Source organism: Musa acuminata, chromosome BXJ2-6, assembly GCF_036884655.1.
Source record: "Musa acuminata AAA Group cultivar baxijiao chromosome BXJ2-6, Cavendish_Baxijiao_AAA, whole genome shotgun sequence".
NCBI lineage: Eukaryota > Viridiplantae > Streptophyta > Magnoliopsida > Zingiberales > Musaceae > Musa > Musa acuminata.
Genome location: NC_088343.1, coordinates 15,741,924 through 15,762,500, shown reverse-complemented (window position 1 = coordinate 15,762,500; position 20,577 = coordinate 15,741,924). Strand labels below are relative to the sequence as shown.

General features: G+C 40.8%; 2 protein-coding genes across 3 annotated transcripts; both read right to left on the bottom strand.

Moving 5' to 3' along the window:
* Positions 1-1,272: 1,272 nt before the first annotated feature.
* Positions 1,273-13,324, bottom strand: LOC103988493 (WD repeat-containing protein ATCSA-1). Of its 2 annotated transcripts, XM_009407019.3 has the most exons (9): positions 12,956-13,324; positions 12,245-12,502; positions 12,007-12,166; positions 9,564-9,739; positions 2,593-2,842; positions 2,272-2,426; positions 2,060-2,149; positions 1,881-1,952; positions 1,273-1,512 (listed from the first exon to the last, which is right to left on the bottom strand). In XM_009407019.3, the coding sequence occupies exons 1-9, from the start codon at positions 13,103-13,105 to the stop codon at positions 1,453-1,455; spliced, it is 1,371 nt and encodes a 456-aa protein (XP_009405294.2). In that variant the 5' UTR covers positions 13,106-13,324; the 3' UTR covers positions 1,273-1,452. The 2 variants fall into 2 exon arrangements, with proteins under 2 accessions (XP_009405294.2, XP_064969203.1); XM_065113131.1 differs by having other exon boundaries at positions 1,273-1,952.
* Positions 13,325-14,690: 1,366 nt separating this feature from the next.
* Positions 14,691-19,682, bottom strand: LOC103988492 (asparagine--tRNA ligase, cytoplasmic 3). Its single transcript, XM_009407016.3, has 6 exons — positions 19,159-19,682; positions 16,477-17,067; positions 16,020-16,267; positions 15,809-15,938; positions 15,595-15,653; positions 14,691-15,075 (listed from the first exon to the last, which is right to left on the bottom strand). Exons 1-6 carry the CDS (start codon positions 19,615-19,617, stop codon positions 14,892-14,894), a joined length of 1,671 nt encoding a protein of 556 aa, XP_009405291.2. The 5' UTR covers positions 19,618-19,682; the 3' UTR covers positions 14,691-14,891.
* Between the last annotated feature and the right edge of the window lie 895 nt (positions 19,683-20,577).

Genomic DNA, 20,577 nt, shown 5'->3' with positions numbered 1-20,577 from the left:
TAGGCTAACTTGATGTCTCGAGAGACATAGCAGAAATGGTTCTCAGCTTACTTTATATGTTCAATTGGAGATCAAGTTTTAGCTCAGCCCAACACTCAGTTATCCAGATTAATATTAGATCACGTCACATTAGCGATGTGTTGGGTCGAGTTTTAATGTCTGCATAATTAGAATAGATGAGGCTACAATTTGTTACGGAATAAATGATGTGGCTGACACGTCGATCGAGCATTGTCCACATGTCAGATCCATATTATTGACACGTCAAAGTCAAGTGACTGATGTGGCTAAGTGAACGACATCAAGGTATCGCGTGATTGGCACCTCGGCACCGAACAACCAATACCTCGATGTTACAAGGTCAACAACACCTTGGCAACGACTAACCAACATATTGGTGTTACTTGGCAACGACTAACCAACATATTGGTGTTACGTGGTTGATACCTTGTACCACATAGTTAATATCTCGGTACCCGATGATTGACCATTCAGCACCACGTGACCAACACTTGTGCACCACGATAGCTACCCCAACACGTCCCCTTAACTATTCACACCTCGTCATTCGATCTGCACCATGTATCAAAGCATGACACGATGCGGATCCACGACAATCACACCCGAGATTAACGCACCACTTTTCCGTCGATGACCTACACTATCCGGAGGTAATGGCTCATGGAACCCACTATAAAAGAGGGATCCATATAGGTGTACTCAAGTCCAATCTTTGAACTCAAAAGACATCCAGCCCGTTCGACGACTAGTTACTGACATAAGAATCGAAGAGACACTGCCAGGAATACCTTGATATAAATTTTGCAAGAATCAGATCGGAACGGTGAAGTTTGATTCGAGATCTGACTCATGCAAAAAAAATCAGGTCAGATGAATCAACTTTTATCTCAGACAAACAAAATCCAAATTATAAGTATAATAATAATAATAATAATAATAATAATAAGCAAATAGATTACCCCCAGTAATAAATATTCAATGATGAAAGCATAACATTGAATTGGGCCGGTCACTACCTACCGGAAGGAATGAAGATTTACATGTGTTAAGGCATTACATAACGCAATGAACGGCGGACGGGTGGAGGTCTCAAATCACAAATCACATGCTTATTGTGAATCATGAAACGCTACAATGAAGAATCATTAACTTTACCACATTAAAGTGGCACGCGTAGGGAGGCCAGAAATATTCACAGATTTCCCAAACAAATCAGTGCCGCTCACTACTATACAGAAGCACAAGGCACACTAAAGAAACATTTTATCGTTGCCATAAGAACTAGTATTATTACGTGTTAGTTTGGTTACACAACATAGCAATGAATAGAGACCATGTAAACCCCCAGAATTGCATATCTCTACATCTATGTCTGTCTTCAAAGACCAAAAAACTTCTAATTACAGCAAAATTCATGAAAAGGCAGCATTTTTAGTCGCTCCAGTTATCTTTATCTGCTGAAAATTTTCCTTCTTTTCTATTATCTTCTTCCTGCACATGTCAGACATTTCGATAGTATTCCATTTTAGACAAAAGTATACGTCACAGCAGTTGAACAGATTAGGGTAAAAGGAAAAGGAACGATGAGAATTCTTCTCTCTTGAAAGTTGAAACTACAAAAGATTTATGAGCACAACGACAATGACATTTCTCTTTGCGTTTGATCAAAAGACCAAACAAACACCAAAAGCCTTAATATGCAAAAATATTTTACTTACTACTAAAACAAAACAACGCAAAAAAATCATGGTGGGCACTTCTCAAAGTTTCATACGAAAAAAAAGTAGACTTCTGTGTTAATCAGCAAATAAAAACAGTAATTTATGATTGGATGAGTAGAGATGTTTGTGAAGCGATACCAAGTCATTTATAATTGCACTGAGGGGAGACCACACAAGAATTTGCCGATCATTGCTCCCAGTATACAGCTCCTATAAGCCAGGATATTATGATAAGCATGACCCTTCGAAACCATTGTATCAATTAATCTGTACGAGTGTATTCCGTTCCAGATTACTACGCTCAAAGTAACTCTTACCTGATCCTGCAGATTGAAATAGCAGCAGTTAACTAATTCATAGTGACCACGAAACGTTTGGAGTGTCAAGCCGGACCACACATCACATGCCTAGCAAGATAAAGAGGCAAGGTCAGATATGAAGTACGACAGTCCCCTTCTCCCTTCAAAATTTCTTCATTCCTCTTGTAATTATGGTTAAAATGTAGTTCAGGATAAAAAGGTTATGGCACCTTCACAGTTGCCATGCATGGAACAAACACAAGAGATGAGTCTTGGTTAAGAGCCAGATGTAATGATTTGGTAGTCTGCGGGCGCATTTCTTCATATTTGGCTAAGATGTTCAAGCCAGATTCAATATCCCACAATCTTAATTGTGCATCTGAGCCTGAAACAGAACAAGTGTTTAAGAAAAGAGTTCCATAGTAAAAATGAAGCCATAACCAGAGAAAACCAATTTGTAAAGTTAAAGATCTATTTCTAGTCACCTGCTCCAGGTCATTCAATTATATAGTGCTACAAAAAGTGTTGCTATGAGAATTTATAGCAATAACCTGAGCTCAGAAGATACATGCCATCTCCACTTGCTTTTAATCCAGTCACAGCACCATAATGAGCTGTTGCTCGATCATGACTAGAAGACATTCCAGGATGTGATCTCTGCCGCACAGGCATTCTTAAGAGATTTTGAGGCTTACGAAGGGTTTGCGATTGTTTCATCCCATTACCAAGAGGAGTTTTTTTCTTAGATACAGACTTATTATCCAAAGAAGACGACCCTGCAAGGGATGTCCTTGCAACAATCTGGTAAAAGAAAAAAGATCAGATCATTTACAAGAAAAAAACAACAGATAGTGTCAAGCTTGCCGTAAGCATGCTTTAACATTAAGATTTTTCTGGAGAATAACAAAGTATAAACTACTCTGTTGAAGTGTTCATTCATGCATAGAGAAGAAGTTGATTTAAACGAAATAAGCAGCCTATGCATGAATACAGTGAGTTTGTGACTAGATAGATATGAACTCTAAAGGAAAGGTTCTTTCAAGTTTTTTCTGGACAAGGTATTATGCTGGTGTATGGTGTAGACGTGCCAGTAAGATTTTTCTTCCAAGTAGAAACAGTCCATAGCATAGCAACAAAAGTGAGAACTGGCCATTAATTGAATGAATAAAACCAAGGTTGTTAAACTCATAATCTAGACCATAGGACCATGCAATTTTAGGCCCAGATCATGTCTGGCAAGTCAGGGCCGGTCACCGAAACATAAAAAACTGGGATTGGGTTAACTCATCAGTCAACTTGGTAAGATCAGTTGACTCATCTACGTTGACTTGAGTTTTACTGGTTCGACTCAATGGGATTTCTATTAAAACATTTATTGTTTCAACTAGATGGGCTTTCTATAAAAAAACAAACAAGCGCCCGAAGATGATGCAACATGTGAGGCTACAAACAACATATGAGATTCAAGGAAATGAAAGCCCTAATCCACTGCCGGACACGAGGGCTGTTGCTGCATCTATCCTCACCAACCTGTCACGACCTTAGCTGGTTTTGCCTAAGGCGTGCGGCACCCTCGCGCGTCCGTCCGCAAAGGTCAGCCTCCCCGAAGCCTCCCATTGTCCCTTAGGACCAACAAAAGAGAGAACGGGTTAAAGAGAACGCCTCAATCGGGATCCACAAGCAAACATGTCCGAAAAACACTTCATAGACAATGCAAATTACAAACAGACTTTACAAGCTCTGAATAGTTGCACAACAAAGGGTAAAATGGTCCATTACAGACCGAAAAGCTCTCGAACGTGTCCACATGACACAACCTTTATTTACAAGCCTAAAGAGGCCACCAACCCAACTAAAATGGGACTATTAAGCCTTCGGCCGCCCCTTTAGATTCTGTACAAGGCATGAACATGCCAAAAGACAACGGACAGACATAAGCATTACATCCAACATCTTGTTTAGAAGTTTGTCCGTTACATTCTCCCCCACTTATCCCTTCGACGTCCTCATCGAAGCCTTTGTGAACACTGCAACTCTTCGCCTTTGCTGAGTCTTCAATCTTCCGCTCCAGCTGCAATGCGCCTCCTGGCTCCCAGCTGCTCTCCGCTGCTGTTTCTGAGTAGTCGAACCTTTGATCCGCCATGCTGCTTCAACTCGCCAATGACTCTGACTCTGGTGTGGGGTTGGCTGAGTTGTATTGATCCTCGTTGATTCCTGCGGATCCACCAAATGAAGGAAAAGACCATCCTTAGTGCGCCAGTCTCTCAAAATTTCCACATGCTGCTTGAACTGGGTGGATGCTTGTTGGAGCTTTAACGAGCATCGCCTCGCAAACTTCTGAAGTTTTGGGTCCTTCCTCCACAAAATCTGCTCATTGACTCTTCTTTCACTTAGTTGTCACATCCAAGTAGGTTCGCATCACTTCCGCTTTCGATTGGCATTTCGTTGGGAAATGAGGTGGACAATCTACTCTCAGTAGCACTGATCACCGTTGGTGAGGATTTGATAACTATTATCTTCCATTCTCTTCGAAGGGTCTTTGAACTTGTGCAGAGCTCCTCTGCTGGATAGATAAGAGAATTGGGGTACTCAGTTTCGCCCATTCTCTTAAGAGTTGAGAAGGCAAAGGATACTTGACTTCGCCCGCCTCCTCGAGGTTGTACTTCATGCATCGAGCTGGTTACTGGCCTTCGCCTGCTCTTTGCTCACACTTCTGAAGCACTTGAAGTGTTTGCACTCCTTGCGTTGAGTTAGCTACTGTGATTCACCTTCTCAATGCCATTGAACTTCTGGAATGCAGGAAGTTTTCACCCCAACTTGGAGTAATTCTCTGATAGATGAGGTCGCCTCTGGGATTGTACCGTCTTCTCCATCAACCCTGCCGCCTACTCCACTGAGTAGCAAAGGTACAGCACCGCGTACTGCTTGCTTCGTTCCTTGGTCGTGCACTCTTGCATGACCCGAAGTCCTTCACTTACGGCTATCTTGATGAGAAACTTGTTGACACCGGTCTTACGAAGTTTCTTGGCCTCTGCCCTTCAGCCTTGTCTCGGTACTTGGAGATTGCCTCTGCATGCTCCACCTCCTCGGCCCCTTTCACGACCAAGCGCTCTCCCTCCGTGAGAGCAAGGGATCAATGACTTGCACGGAAGTCCCGCCTCTGCGGTATCATGGCGCTGCCATGCCCATAGCCCTACTATCCGTCGCCTCGCCTCTGTATCCCTTTCCTTCACAATCAGTAGAGATGTCTCCGTGGCACTCCTCTGAGTCCACCTCCATTCTAACTGATGCTTGATTTTGGGTAGCTAAGTCCCTCTGGACTCGTCGTCGCTTCCTCGCCCCTTTCGACCTCCTGCTTCAACACCTCTGTGTTCTCCAAGCAGTCTGTTTGGTCGATGGAAAGACAGACTGCAACTCCCATGCATGGCCTCTGCCATCACATTGTAGGGTTTGCACCGATTCTGTTCTCCTTAGCTTCCTTGGTAGCAACGTTCGCTTACTCGACCTTGTCCTCTGACTTGTCGGGCTCCCTTAAGCGAATATGAGCTCTGGAGCAGTCCAACTCTCCAGCTGCTTCGATCATACCTCTGCATGATCAAGTCCCTCTCATGGGACTCACTGATACTTGCATTCGAACTTTTCCCTTGGTGGAACCCAGCCCCCATATGCTGATGACCAAGGTTTTTATCCGATGCAAAATTCGGTGCACGCCCGGAAGACCCGCCTCTGCGGTACCATGGCCTTCACTCCTTGAATCCATAGCCCTTCTTGCCATCGTGTTGTTCACCAAAGCGGAGCTCCCAGTAGCTCCCGATCATACCTCCATATGATCTAGTCCCTCCCGGGACTATGTCGTGTGTGTCGTATTGCCACGAACTGTTCCACCACGATCCGCTGCACCATGTCGCCTCCTGGTGACATCTCCATTGCATTCTAATCCTTGTGGAATAAACTCGAATTGTGAACCCTTCATGTGTGGCCTCTGCCAATACATCGCAGGGTCTCCTCCACCTTCGATTTTGTTCGCTCCTTTGGCAATCGACCTTCATCCACCCACTCTTGGGTCACACCTAGATGAAGCACCGCTCTAGGACAGTCCGTCGCCTAGTAGCTGCCGAAGTCCACCGACTTCACTGTAATTTGTACACCATTGCCTGGATCCTGGGCCTCTGCCCCTACCAGCACAATCTCCACTGCGCACCGCTTCCTTCATAGCAACTCGAATGGCAACACTGTGGCATATTCTTCAAGAGTACCCGCCTCTGCGTCCTCTTGCCCCGTGCTAAGGCCTTCTGTACCTAACTTCGCCTCCGCAAATTGAGTCGCCTTAGTTCCTCCATCGAATGCTCCTCCGAGATAAGGTGCATGTGCCCCGAAGCTCCCTTCGTCTTTGGCACCATGCAAGATGAGTCCGCTCTGTCAGAATGAAGGACCCAGGGAACAGCATGATTCTACTCCTGCCTCTGCAAGAGTTCATGTCCTTGACCTCTGTCTAGGGAAAGCGCTGTGCCTCTGCTCCATGTTCCAACTTCTATGCTGGCTCCCTTCATGCGGCTTGGGTACTTCGCCAAGTTACACCCAAGTTGCTCCGCTCCTCGTTTTTGCATTGAGTCGTTGGTGGCCCTCGCGCCCACCATTCCACGGGTCAGCCCTCCCTTGAGTCCGATCTCCATATCGACTCCAAGTGTGCCTCCATTTGAGTAGATTTGGGTCGCTCCCCCACTTGATCTCGCAATGCATCCACCAATGCATTCTCTCAAGCGAGATCATGCGACGACTCCTCGCCGCTTGCTCAGTCCATCGAGCTTCGTGGAGTTGTTGTTTGTGAGGTACTCCTCCTCAACATGTGAAGTCCGTCTCACATGATTCTCCCTCTGGAGAGCTGAGACTTATCCCTCCTGGATAACTGTCCCGTTGGAGCAACATCTCTCTTCGTTTCGGAGACCACCATCCCCTTGGACTACTCCGATCTGCTGAACAAACTGTGCATTGTTCTGCCTCTTGCAAACGCACTTGCTAGATTGCGCCTCCACGTCAATACAGCCACCGCTGCACCCCTCAAGGCCTAGCAACATGCTGAACTCGTTGCACACTTCAGCCTCCTCCGGACGTATCCTTCGCATGTCGAAGAGAAAGTTTCAATGCTCCATGGCGCCGAGTCTCGACCGCCTTGGGATGGCCACGAACAATCCATCGTCCGCATACAAGCCCATGCATGAGTACCGAATTCTTCGAGTTAGCAATTCTCCTCACCTCTGTGAGCTTTGCACAACTCTTTCGGTCGCTGAGCAACTCATTCCACTTTGCATGGTCTCGTCCTTTGCCAAGCGCCTCGCTTGCCTTGAGCACCATCAAGTAAAGTTGTCAACGTTGAGCCGTAGCTCAAACTCAGCCATCCCAACCTTTGTGCGCTCCAAATTCTTCCAAGCTTGCCTGTTCTCGTGGTGCCTCTTGCGCGAAGGGTTGGCCATTCCTCTGAATGCCAATCTCAGATGCCCGCTCCTCTGAGCGACTCTTTTCCCTACATCTCCATGCTCGTTTTCCCTCAAACGGTCGCGCGTGTGCTGACTGCCCTCAACGCAGCCCCGCTAGGTCCCCCACGTTTGCATGTCAAGTGTTTTTATGAGTGCTTGTCCCGCTCTGATACCATAATGTCACGACCTTAGCTGGTTTTGCCTAAGGCGTGCGGCACCCTCGCGCGTCCGTCCGCAAAGGTCAGCCTCCCCGAAGCCTCCCATTGTCCCTTAGGACCAACAAAAGAGAGAACGGGTTAAAGAGAACGCCTCAATTGGGATCCACAAGCAAACATGTCCGAAAAACACTTCATAGACAATGCAAATTACAAACAGACTTTACAAGCTCTGAATAGTTGCACAACAAAGGGTAAAATGGTCCATTACAGACCGAAAAGCTCTCGAACGTGTCCACATGACACAACCTTTATTTACAAGCCTAAAGAGGCCACCAACCCAACTAAAATGGGACTATTAAGCCTTCGGCCGCCCCTTTACATTCTGTACAAGGCATGAACATGCCAAAAGACAACGGACAGACATAAGCATTACATCCAACATCTTGTTTAGAAGTTTGTCCGTTACAAACCGTTGGAGATGCCACTAGCCATCACTTCGCTTCTCATAACTCAAGTACTATTCTCGTCTCTCCTCTCCTCCCTTCTCCTACCTTCTCTTTTGGTCTCTTCCCTCTTCCTTTCTACTATTCTCTCTCCTCTTACCTTTGTATAAATCTCTCCTCTCTTCCCCTATCTTCTCTTTTTGTTTCCCTCGCTTCCCTTCTATAGATTATTTTTTCCTCCTCTTTTATTCTACTCAGGTTATTATCTGATGCCTCGTTCCCTTTGTTGCATGCTTCTACCGTACTCAGCATATTATCCGATGCCTCTTTCTCTTTGTTGCACATGGGCAAGAGCATCAAATACTAAGCCAGTACAATAGAAGCATGCAAGAAAAGAAAAGAGGCATCAAATAAGTCGGAGACAGTAAGTAGAAAAGGAAAAAAAAATAGAATAGTAAAAGAGAAAATAGGAGAGATGGAAGGACAGGAGAGGAAAGGAGAGAATAATTTAAGAGAGGAGAGACGAGAGGAGACGTTAGGAGATGGGAAGAGAGGAGAGATAGGAATGGAACCTCCAAGGCTACCAAAGAGGAAGTGACAGCCAATGAAACGTTGAACGGCTAACGAGGATAGATGCAATAGCAGATCCTTTGGCTGCTACCAACAACAGTCGCTTGTCTCCTCGTTGCTTATATGATGCTATCGGAATCATGTCACAGCCTCGCACATCGCCTCATCTTTGGGCATTTATTTGCTTTTAGTTTTTACAAGGTATGCAATACCGTATCGTATCGGTATTTCGAGGTTGGCTCGGTATGGTACGGTACTGGTGTACCGAGCGGTATACCAGGGCGTACCGAGTGGTATACCCTGGTATACCGAATAATTTTATATATTTTCTTCATTACTATAACACTATAGCACTGTTACAGTATAACACTGTAGCACTGCTACAGTATGATACTATAGCACTGTGGCGGTACTGGGCGTTCCGTGTACCGGTATGCCGTCGGACCGATATGTACCGCCCGTACCGGACGGTATCATTCGGTATTGTATACCATGAGTTTTTATATAAGGCCCATTGAGTTGAATCGATAAACTTAAGTTGACTTGAAAAAGTCAACAGATCTTACAAGTCGACTCCCAAATCAGCCCAATCCTAGCAATGACTAGCCCGACGGCCAGGCCTAAATTGGGTCATGAGATCGCACGATCCTATAACCCAAATCGCAAGTTTAACGACCTTGCAAAGAACAACAAAAAATAACTCACATGAGAGTGTTTGAATGGTCTATTGCTAAATGACTGTTTATGCAGTTATGCAACCTTAAATTTGGCTTTGTCCGCATTTTCTTGGAGATATATTCAAAGGTTGGTGTGACGTAAGAATGTCAGAAATGTGTACAATAGATTAAAAGCACAATCATATGTCAAGCAAGCATACCTTTTTTGATGTGTTTTCAAGGAAAGGAGGTCGCCTTCCAAGCTGACATTGTGACTGGTCTAAAACACGGAAACATCCTGCACGTCTAATGTCCCAAAAACGTATTGCACCATCGCGACCCCCAGTCATCAAAATCCACTCACTACAAGTAGACCATTCCAAAGTCATGACTCCATCTGACATTGCGGACAAACACTGTAAGAATCCTTGAACATCATTTAAGTCAACTTTTGTACATTTAGAAAAGGACATTCTATGAAAATGAAAATACATGGAACAAATCACTGGATATGACAATGGTCAATAATGTTACAGTTACTGCATACATGATGGTAAAAGATAATAGGTTATCACACATGTCTATTATTGTTGTGTCACTCTCTTTAATCTTAATGGACCATGTAAGTATGTATATATGTATGTATGTATGTACGCACATATATGAATATTATACATGTGTTTGTCAATATGTGCATCCTCCAAGATAATAGCAAATGAAAATGGCAGAAACCTGAGTTTTACATAACTAAGTCAACGGTTCAGCCTTTGGAAAATTATTCCTCTTCATGATAGGTGTATGAGCCTTCTTTCTTATTCTAAATTTTCTTTTAATGTATCATGTTTATGCTTCAGTTGTACAAGAGTTGGCATTTAATTTCATTAATAAATTAAAGTGAAAAAACATATTTCAAATTGAAAAATTGGTATAACAAAAAATTCAAGTGCGGTCGGTAGGAATTTAGGAATTCCTCAAAGTCCAGTTCAGGTTCATGCTGGATCAGTTAATTAGATAACTTAGTTTCACTGATAAAGTAAAGCATGCAGGATTTATTTTTTATAAGAATATGAGGACACTAAAACACTTCTTAGCTACCCATTCAGTTCAGTAAACCAATAATATTTTGATGTATGAAGTTCAACCGAGTTGGAACAGCGTTACAATCATAAACTAGATCGAACACCACTTGATATATAGTCTAGGTTCATGCTAGATTAGTTAGTTAGATAACTTATTTGCACTGACAAACTAAAGCATGCAGCAGGATTACTTTTTTATAGGAATATTTGGAAGCTCAATACTTCTTGTATACCTCAAGGTCCAGTCTAGGTTCATGCCAGATTAGTTAGTTAGATAACTTATTTTCACTGACAAACTAAAGCATGTAGCACGATTACTTTTTGATAAGAATATTTGGAAGCTCAATACTCCTAGTATACCCATTAGGTCCACCAAAACAATAATATTTGAACATATGAGGCTCAATCGAATTGGAACAGCATTATGGTAATATTTCTAGAATGAACAGTAATTGATATATTAAGTTCCTACAGTGGAACAGTTTAAAGGTAATTCCAGTGTATCTTTTTAAAATGATACTCAAGCTTAGTTAGTGAAGGACCTACTTAGAGGACAAACTGCAAAACCATATTATATTAGAAGCGAGAACTTTGATCATGAGTAACAAAACGATGTAAGATCTGTTATTCTCCAATACTTGTGCAAGTCATACATTATAAGGCATCATCACTTGGAAGATAATAACTAGCCATGACAGTTCAATCTGCATTGAGGGTCACATGACAAGGTCTGCCAGTTAGGAGAAAAGAATATCAGCTGAAGTGCTACTGTACAACCAGCAAGTGTAACTATGTTAGACTCAGTCCACCCCGTTTAGAGACCATTCCAGTTTATGCCTCTCAAATCACAATTTTGTTTTGTGTCCCAAGCAGATACCTAGATTGTTATATATATATAACAGTCTAGGTATATCAAATGATGAGAACTGGAAATCCAATCTCATAAATGTTATTTAATTTAGAAAATATATATATGAGGCCTTTCTCCTCTAAAATCCATTCAAGAGAATCTTCAAATATTAAAGTGCTAAACAATTAACAGTGTGAAAATTCAGAACTCTCAGGTTCTATAGCACCATCTTATTGACCTTTGACCCAATTAAATGCAAAAGCTAATTACCAATTTAGCTCAATATATCTTACCTAAGTGATTGAATATGTTACTTAAAAATGGAAGTGAATAACCTCTGATAGATCATGAGCCAAGTGACATACCATGTATCAAGATCCAGAACAGATCATTTTTCAGGTATCGGGAGTCCGTATCAATTCAGAATCATAATACCAAGTTATTACCCTCTTCTCACAAGCTTAAGCTTATAAGCTTATATTTTCAGTATTGCCAAGTGTATAATCAGCAGATCCTTGTCATAAAGTTGAAGGCAACATAATAAGCCTGTGATATGTACAAAATGCATCGAACACAAGCAAAATATCAAAAAACAATCTCATACAAGAATAATTTTTGTATCTTACCATGATGATTTAATATGTTTGAGGAAATGCATGAACTGAGAGATCCAAGCATGTGAAATGGTGACCAAAGAAAAAAGCAAAACATTGTCTCATGTTAGGTGTCTCTTACCACGATGACCCGATAATGTATGAGTGAATGCTCCAGAAGCAATGTCACAGAGACGAACTTGAACATCTGCACTCCCAGTAGCAATAAGCATGTGTGCCTTAGCTACTGAAGACATTGCTGTGCCATAAACCTTTCCAGGCATTTTAAAATCCATGACACCCTAACCATTAGACATGCAAGAAATAAGAAATCACGTAGATTAAGATACATGAAAGATAAATCAACGAGAAAAGCCTACCTGAGTCGTATTTGTATCCCAAACCTTGACAAAATGGTCAAAAGAACCCGTGACAAACAAGCCTGTGTCTACTGGATACCAGATGGCAGTGGATATAGCAAATTTATGTCCATATTCATGTTGCTTGTCAACCACAAATAGACTCCTGTGTCTCGCAATCAGACCTTCCTCATAATCAGTTGCACGTTGGATATCATAAACAGCAGCTGATCCATCCGATGCTCCAGAAAGTAGATATCGCCCCTCTGTCAAGTCAACCTGACCATGTTGTCAACTTATATGACCATAACACTGTCTCTAAAGAATTATTCACTATGAAAGATTATGAATCTAAGTTCCATAAAGAAACTATTCATTGTCAGTTATGCCCTCAGCAAAAGAGATGATTACAATCGATAAAACAAAAAGATCAAGTAGGCCATAGAAAGAAGTAGAATGTTCTTCTGTCAAAGATGGGTAATGCTACTTTTCACCCGAATTCTGCTACTTCTATTTCCTTAGATCAGTAACGCCCAGGAGGAAACAAAAGAAGGTAGTGGCAGATCATAACCATGTCGATGCATAAAAAGGGATAATACAAGCAAGTACGGTTGTAAAGTTTCAACATTGTGGAAATTCTCGAATAGGAGGATCCGTCCAGAACCGAACGAATTCTCCGATTCCATGATGAACACGCAACAAGAAGGAAGGAGGTAGAGATCGAAGAGGGACCTGAAGAGCGTTGACGGCGCCGTGGTGGGGGCTGACGATCTCCTTGTGGTTGGAGAGGCCGAGGGCGGAAACGCGACGGGAGCGGACACGGCTGGCGAATGTGATCGGGGGCAACTTACCCGCTTCCCTGTCCCTGACCTCCTTCCACATCTCCTACCTCGCATCTTTGTCGGCGATCTCGCCGCCGCCGTTGCAAGCAAGAAACCGAACCGAACAACCCAAGATTCGATCCCTCTCTCTCTCTCTCTCTCTCCTCAAGGACGAACGAGGAAAGGAACCAACAAAACCAGACAAGGAAAGCTGCCACAGTTTAACAATAACGGCGAAACCTCATCCGGTTCTCTCGTGTTGTCTTCATTTCCCTAAACTGATCAAGTTTGCTTACTAAGTCCTTCGATTTTTAGTATTTATGCAGAGGTTCTTATGTTGCTCTTTCATGTTACACATTAAATGCATTTATTTTATCTTTCACTAATCTTCGTTCAAACCGCTGTTCAAATAATTTATCATTCATCAAAGAACTCAAAATGGAATGGAATGAGATGAGAGAGAAAGAGATTGTTTATGATTTAGTTGACAGTAATATGTGTAGATCGTTACTCCTCATGGAAAAACATTATTAATGGACCGTAGAACTCATCTATCAATATTATATTTTAAATACGAAGGAATAAATGATATCATCTATAAATAGTATATGGTAAGGACCAAGTTGATGATCATAATGATGTGGGAGAGAGTCTCTGGTGCTACCAAGCGGGGACCTCTGAAAAAGGACATGCAGTTTTTTTTGTTTTCTTTTCCTTAAAAATGCTCTGTTTTTAATTTTATTCAAGTATAGATTTTTTTATTTTTTTTCAATTTTACTACTAAAAAGGCATGGGGGCCTTTTTAGATCTTTTTTTATTTTTATTTATTATTTTTTTTTCCATTGCTGGGTTTGGTTTGATTCATACTTAGTTAAATAAATTTGAGTCGGTTTCAAAGTTTTTAATTAGATACATCTACATTTTAACACATTTTTTTAAAAAAAATTCGCTAGATGATTTAAAATTCATACCAGCATAGATTGTAGATATTTATATTTTGAAACAATTTTTAGGACAATATACTGACATATAATATTTCAAAACACTAAAATGATCATAAAATTAACAAAACATATTGAAAAAAATATACATTTTTTGACTTGGATTGTACATTTTTATGTCTTCCAAAATAATTTTAAACTTTTTTTTATTTTTTAACAAGAAAATTTTGAATATTTGTATATATTTAAGATTATATAAAAATAAGAACTTGGATTATAGAGTTTATGGTTTATAAAATATTTTAATTTATTATTTTATATCATGAGTTTATTATTATTATTATTTTGGTTTAGTTTAATTTATTGCATGAATTCTTAATGGCAATGAAACATCATATGCAATATGATTTTGGGTTCAAGTGATGAAAACATCACCTTTATAGTTGGAAGAACATAAAGCCCTCTCCAGAACTTGTATTGCTGAAAAGCCTGGTGGAGCATTATGTATATCTTCTTTGATTATTAGGATAGTAAAGAGTAAGAACGCAGAAAAGCATCAGTAGCTATTTTCTTCAGTTATTCATCTAACAATAAAACACAAAAGTATTTAGCATCAATGGCAATATCTTAGACTACTGGCCGTAGCTTTTAGGTTAGACTTGGGAGATACCAGATGCTAACGCTACCCACCAAAAGAACAGTTAGTGATGGCGAACCAATAAATTTGCAGATAAAATATATACTTCACTCTGTCTCGAATAATCAAAAACAAAGTCATCCATACTTTAATTGGATTGGCTATAAAAATCTCACACTTCCTAGGCATAGTGAAAGGTCAAGATTTTGCAGATTGACATGCACTGTATGACAATGTATTTGCATGCTATGAAAAACAAGATTTTTGAATCAGAGGTCCGCCCTCCCTGGGTATCTTGGAAAAGGGATTACATCTCTGATATTTTCCATGCCAGTAGCAAAAAGAATCATCCGCTCGAAACCGAGTCCGAATCCGCTGTGCTTGACGGTACCAAAGCGACGGAGGTCTAGGTACCATTCATATGGCTCAAGCGGCAACCCTGACTCTTTAATTCTGCAAAAGCAGGCAGGAAAAAAGAGAATTAGAATGATCTCTACCGACCTAGATTATCCTAGCACAAAGTATCACTTATATTCTGAAAATAAATTGAGAGGAAAAAAGCCAATTAGCTTCAATTTGTCAAAAGTGTTAATTATCCACAATTTTGGCAACATACAGTAATTTCTACATCTAGGTTACAAAGAATTCAAGATTGTGATGGAAGTAAAATGGAACTGAACTTAGAAGGGAACCGGTATGTGAAATAATTTTCCTGTTCTCTGGAACATATGTAGCATGCCTCTCAAGTCCAGGAACAGCCAGGAAATTTGACATTCTTGTCTTGCAGACAAATGCAAATATTGCTTGCATCAGATGTGCATACAAATGTGTTAATCTAGCCAGTAGGTGTTTTGCCTGATCAGCCTCTAGGAGAAAAGGTGGTAGAAGAATTGCGTGCATATTATATTCAAGTTGATAATAAAAGGTCTAGAAAGCAACACAATCATGACAAGTAGACAAATATTTGTATACCTTTTTACTAGCACATCTAACCTCTCCTCCCTTTGGCTTCCACCAATCAGCTCACCAACCTAAAACATAAAGAAGTCACATAATCTGTTAAAATGTACTATTTGTAGTAATTCAAATATCTGTGTTTGTTGCTGGACCACAGAGACAAACCTAAGCTTATCTCTCAAAAGAAATAGACAAGTGAAAACACATTACCAAAAACATAAAGGCATACCTTAGGCACAAGCACATCCATAGCTGCTACTGTCTTTTGGTCATCATTGAGCTTCATATAAAATGCTTTTATTCCTTTGGGATAATTGTATACAATCACAGGCTTCTTAAATAACACCTCCGTTAAGTACCTTGACAGTCCAACAGACCATTATACTGTGAGGTTTCCAAGAAAATAGTCAGAAAAGTACTTATACATGTGTTTCACATACCTTTCATGCTCTGATGCTAAATCAATTCCCCATTCTACCTCAATCGCAAACTCCTTGTCTGTGACATTCTTTAGAAGCTGCACAGCCTTCGTATATGAAATACGCTCAAATGGCGATGATGAAACAAGCTTAAGACGCTCTATAGCTGTTTCATCAAAAGTCTTCATAAATTCCATATCTTCAATACAGTTGTCCAGTAACCATTGGCAGAGAAATTTCACGTAACTTTCTGCATAGTTCATGTCATCCTACAATGCATAGCCAATAAAATTATCTACAGAGATCATATACAAGACTAGGATATAGACAAAAGAAACATCATGTCAAAAAATTCAGAACATAAAACAATAAATAAATAGATAAAACAGATAACAGCCAAATTCAAAATATTATTGCATAGAGTACTAGGTAAAGAAGACACTTCAACAAATGAAACAACTATATCCACATGCAGTACCTCCAAATTTGCAAATGCTATCTCTGGCTCAACCATCCAAAATTCCGCTAAATGCCGTGACGTGTGCGAATTTTCTGCTCGAAATGTTGGTCCAAATGTGTAAACGTTACCCAGGGCACAAGCATAGGTCTCGACCTGAAGCTGACCAGATACAGTGAGGAAAGCTTGTCGCCCAAAAAAATCACCAGCATAATCAATCTTCCCATCTTTCTGAGGAATCCCAGCTTTCAACTTAAACCTTTCTTCCAGTCGCGATAGACTTTCTTTTGCCTTGATGAGTTCAGAAACCGAAGCGCTGATCTCTTCCTCGCTTGCTTTTGATGATTTTAGCTGTGAGACTGTCTCTCCTTTCTCCTTGACAAGAAGCTTAGCAGCTTCGATGTCAGTTTCTGATGGTCGAGGGTTCTGCTTTAACTCTTTCTCTTCCTTTTCCGCTTTACTAAAAAGTGTAGTAACTTGAAACATTTCACCAGCACCCTCACAATCACTAGTAGTGATTATAGGAGTATGCACATAACGAAATCCATTTTTCCTGAAGAATGTGTGGGTTGCATAAGCCAGTTCATCTCTGATTCTAGCAACAGCTGATATCTGCAAACCTTTATAAATCAATAAGAAGTTCCTCATAATAATGAAAAAAGCAAAACAACAAAAACATGAAGACACAGCTAGATCAGGTAGGCAAACAATGAAATAACCTACATGCAACATATGATCATCCACCATAATTAGTGCATAAGTGCAGTGTTGATAGAAGTATATATTTCCTAGTTTACTGAAATAACTGTACAGCACATCAACTTGTCAACCAGTAGTATATGGTCTATTGTGGAAAATACATAAATTTGTTGCAACCATCATCCAGCTAATCATAAACACGTGGATAATTGTGGTCATGTAAAAACCCTTGTGGGAATTCAACTTCATGTGCTGGCCTTGCAGCCTCATAAATGTCGTGTTGGACCTTCAGAAAAAAAACTGAACTGAATATTTAAGTCTCCTGCTCTGGAGCAAGCTATCAAAACGGTCCACTGACTTCATGAACATACAGACATTGTCAAAAAAAAAAAAAGATTAACATAAACATATTACCCAGTTGCGTCTATACATTTTGCTATATCCCCATGTGCTTAAATTTTATTGGTGAAATGAAAGATACCTAAACAATTAGAAAAGGTGTGGAGCCATAGAGAAGTTTAATTAAGCAAACAATTCAACAATAATCATGTCATGTTTTCATCTACATCTTTGTCATTGCCATTAGGTTCATCACATTTACCACTCCCATTGGGTATTATGCAGGGTTTGCAATCGAAGACGTGTCAATATGACAGGAAACTTGTAACTCCTTGCCAAGACATAAGACTCGCAAAACTTTTATCAACTCAGGCACCTTGACAAGACTCAAGAGTTGCAAAAGTTTAAGGGATGCAGGCTCTTGACCACCAATAATGCAAAGAAATGAGCTTCTTTCCCAGCACAGCCATGTAACATAATGTTGAAAGTTAAAGATATTTCATATTTAAGAAATTGCACACAAGATGATGCCTCTATATTAACTTATTGGTACTTCAATCAGATATATACCTAAGTGAAAACATTTCTTTGCAAAAAATGATTGATTTAACATACCTGTATGCTTAACAGCAAAGGAAAAACTTCTTGGTGATAAAAGACAAACCTTGCATATGGGGATTTCTTGTTCCTCATTTAGTGTTCAGGAGCTCAACGACGAATTATGAAGAGATCCCAAAAATGCATTTGAGAATCCAAATATAACAAAGCAATGAGGTAAGCTTCGAACTCATGTACACTAGTGATTATTTGGATTGTCATCCTTATAATAAGAGTTGAGAGGGCATCAAATAAGCAAAAACATCATGTTATCACAAACTTAATTGGTTTTGTCTAAGTCTGTCCGCAAAGGGTCAACCTCATCAGAACCTCTTATGGACAACTGCACATAACCTATGTTTAAGCCTTAAACGACCACAAAAGCCAACCAAAATGAGATTGTCAAGTCTACTTCAAGCGCTCTATATGTTGTGTAAAGAATGAATAAAACTGAAAGATACGGATATACACAAGTATTACATCGAACACTCTGTTTACAATTTTATCCGTGACAAGGCATTGATTCAACATCTTCAATGTCAAGGTAAACATCATCACTTCATACTGGATGAGACATCAGGTCTATGATCAAAAATTTTAAACAAACTAATAACAATAATAATACTAAAGAATTCATGCAATGTGCAACCTTCGACTGACACCAAATAAGAATAGACCCAAAGAAGGCAAGGCAAGAAAAGAATAAACACCTTTATGTACACTATCAGGGCCATGTTTATAAGCGCATGTGGACGATGTAAATTGAAAATAAGAGAGGGCTATATATAGATAATAAAGGAACCTAATTTATGGTACACATATGATCCCTAGTCAGAGAATAAGTACTATGCTACGATTTATAGTCACTGATAGGAAACAAACTGAACTAGGCAATACACATTGATCGTTCTGCTCCTCATGATTTACAATGGGTTGCTCTCTTGTTCAAATAAGAAGCTTCAGATTATGCAAGAACAATATTTGCAAGTGAATAATCACCAATATTTTTAAGATACAAACAAATCATAAATAATCAAGTTCCCGGAGAAGAAAGTGGCGAATGAGTACCGTGTTGGTGCGCGCTCTGAGGTGACCGAAATCGCGAAGGAACTCGAGGGTGAGCCCCTTCCTCGTCTTAGGAAGAGGATACTTGGCAGGATCCACGGTCCCGACCTCGAGGACGCTTTCCACCTTGAGCTCAACGCTCTGCTTCGCCCCTTCGGGCGGCTTCTTGAGTTCCCCCTCCACGAGCACGCACGTCCCCGTGGGCACGAGCTGCGTTAGCGGGTGCACGGCGGCGTCTACGATCACCTGGAGATTGGCGAGGCAGGAGCCATCGTTGAGCTCGAGGAACGCGAACGAGCCCTTCCCCTGCTCCCTCCCCGTCTTCACCCATCCCCCAACCACCACCTTCCGACCCACCAGCTCCTCCGTCGCACCGCGGACGATGTCCTTGATGAAAGTCCGCGGGCGCGAGGGCTCCAGGGCTGCGTCATCGCCAGCGGAGGAGACGTCCTTCGCCTCCATCTCCTGGGTCAGGGGCTTGGCAGTGCCGGCGGCGTCGAAGGCACTCGAAATGGGGTGGCGAGTTTCTCGCCTCGACTTCGTTTAGGGTTTCTTATGTAGTCTCGAGACGGCGTGTTCGACATAAGGGTAGATGTGGGATTACCGAACTCCAGTTCCAACCACACAATTAGTGGACCCCGCTTCAACCCCGCTCCCCGCGTGTGATAGGAGAGAAGAATTTGGTTAGTTGAGTTTTGGGATGCTTAATATGGAATTATATTCGATTCCACGTTGCAGCGCCCTACTAATCGTGGTTGGCCACGCCTCGTCGACGCTCGTCATTGGTCGAAGCGACGCAATGAGCCAATCAGGCGCCTACACTTCCATGCGAATAGTCGTTGTTGACTACGCCGATGGTCAACGCGCCCAACTCCAATCCCATGACATCAGTGAATTCGTTGAAATGGGTACGACTAACTAGCGTTAGTTATAATCTTAAGAATTTTAGTGATTAACTGTAAATTAATAATAGTAAATCCACTGTGACAATATAAACAAACTCAAACTAAAATGCTATATTTAATATTGATCTATAAAACAGATATTTTCATAGCGAACCCGTCATATACATAACCAAGTGACAAAATTTAAAGTGCTAAAATATTAGCATCCGTAGTGCATGATTATTTAATACTGCAATATGCTTCAAAATTAACTATTAATGATGTGCTAAATTAAAAAGTCGTTCTTTTGTGATTTGAAATATTATAATTTTTAAAATAAAAACCATTATATTAAGCTTATCAGTTGTACAAAAATCAAAGGGACAGATCCTGAAAGGGATAAACAAAAACTAAAAAAATCATGGGTCATACAAAAATTAGTGAGCCCATGTACGGTAAGACTAAGGGATCTATCAAAATGTGTTAAAAAAAATGATTTGAGATGGGTCTATTTGGTTGAATATACAAATTAATAGTA

Coding starts and splice junctions, on each gene's coding strand:
- LOC103988493 (XM_065113131.1), bottom strand. CDS start 13,105: ATGTGGAAGGAGGTCAGGGACAGGGAAGCGGGTAAGTTGCCCCCGATC. Junction 9,740..12,006: donor TACATTATCGGGTCATCGTG/GTAAGAGACACC, acceptor CCGCAATGTCAG/ATGGAGTCATGACTTTGGAA. Junction 2,427..2,592: donor CATGTATCTTCTGAGCTCAG/GTTATTGCTATA, acceptor GTTCTGTTTCAG/GCTCAGATGCACAATTAAGA.
- LOC103988492 (XM_009407016.3), bottom strand. CDS start 19,617: ATGGAGGCGAAGGACGTCTCCTCCGCTGGCGATGACGCAGCCCTGGAG. Junction 15,939..16,019: donor TTAGCATCAGAGCATGAAAG/GTATGTGAAACA, acceptor TGGACTGTCAAG/GTACTTAACGGAGGTGTTAT. Junction 15,076..15,594: donor TTAGATGTGCTAGTAAAAAG/GTATACAAATAT, acceptor CTGCTTTTGCAG/AATTAAAGAGTCAGGGTTGC.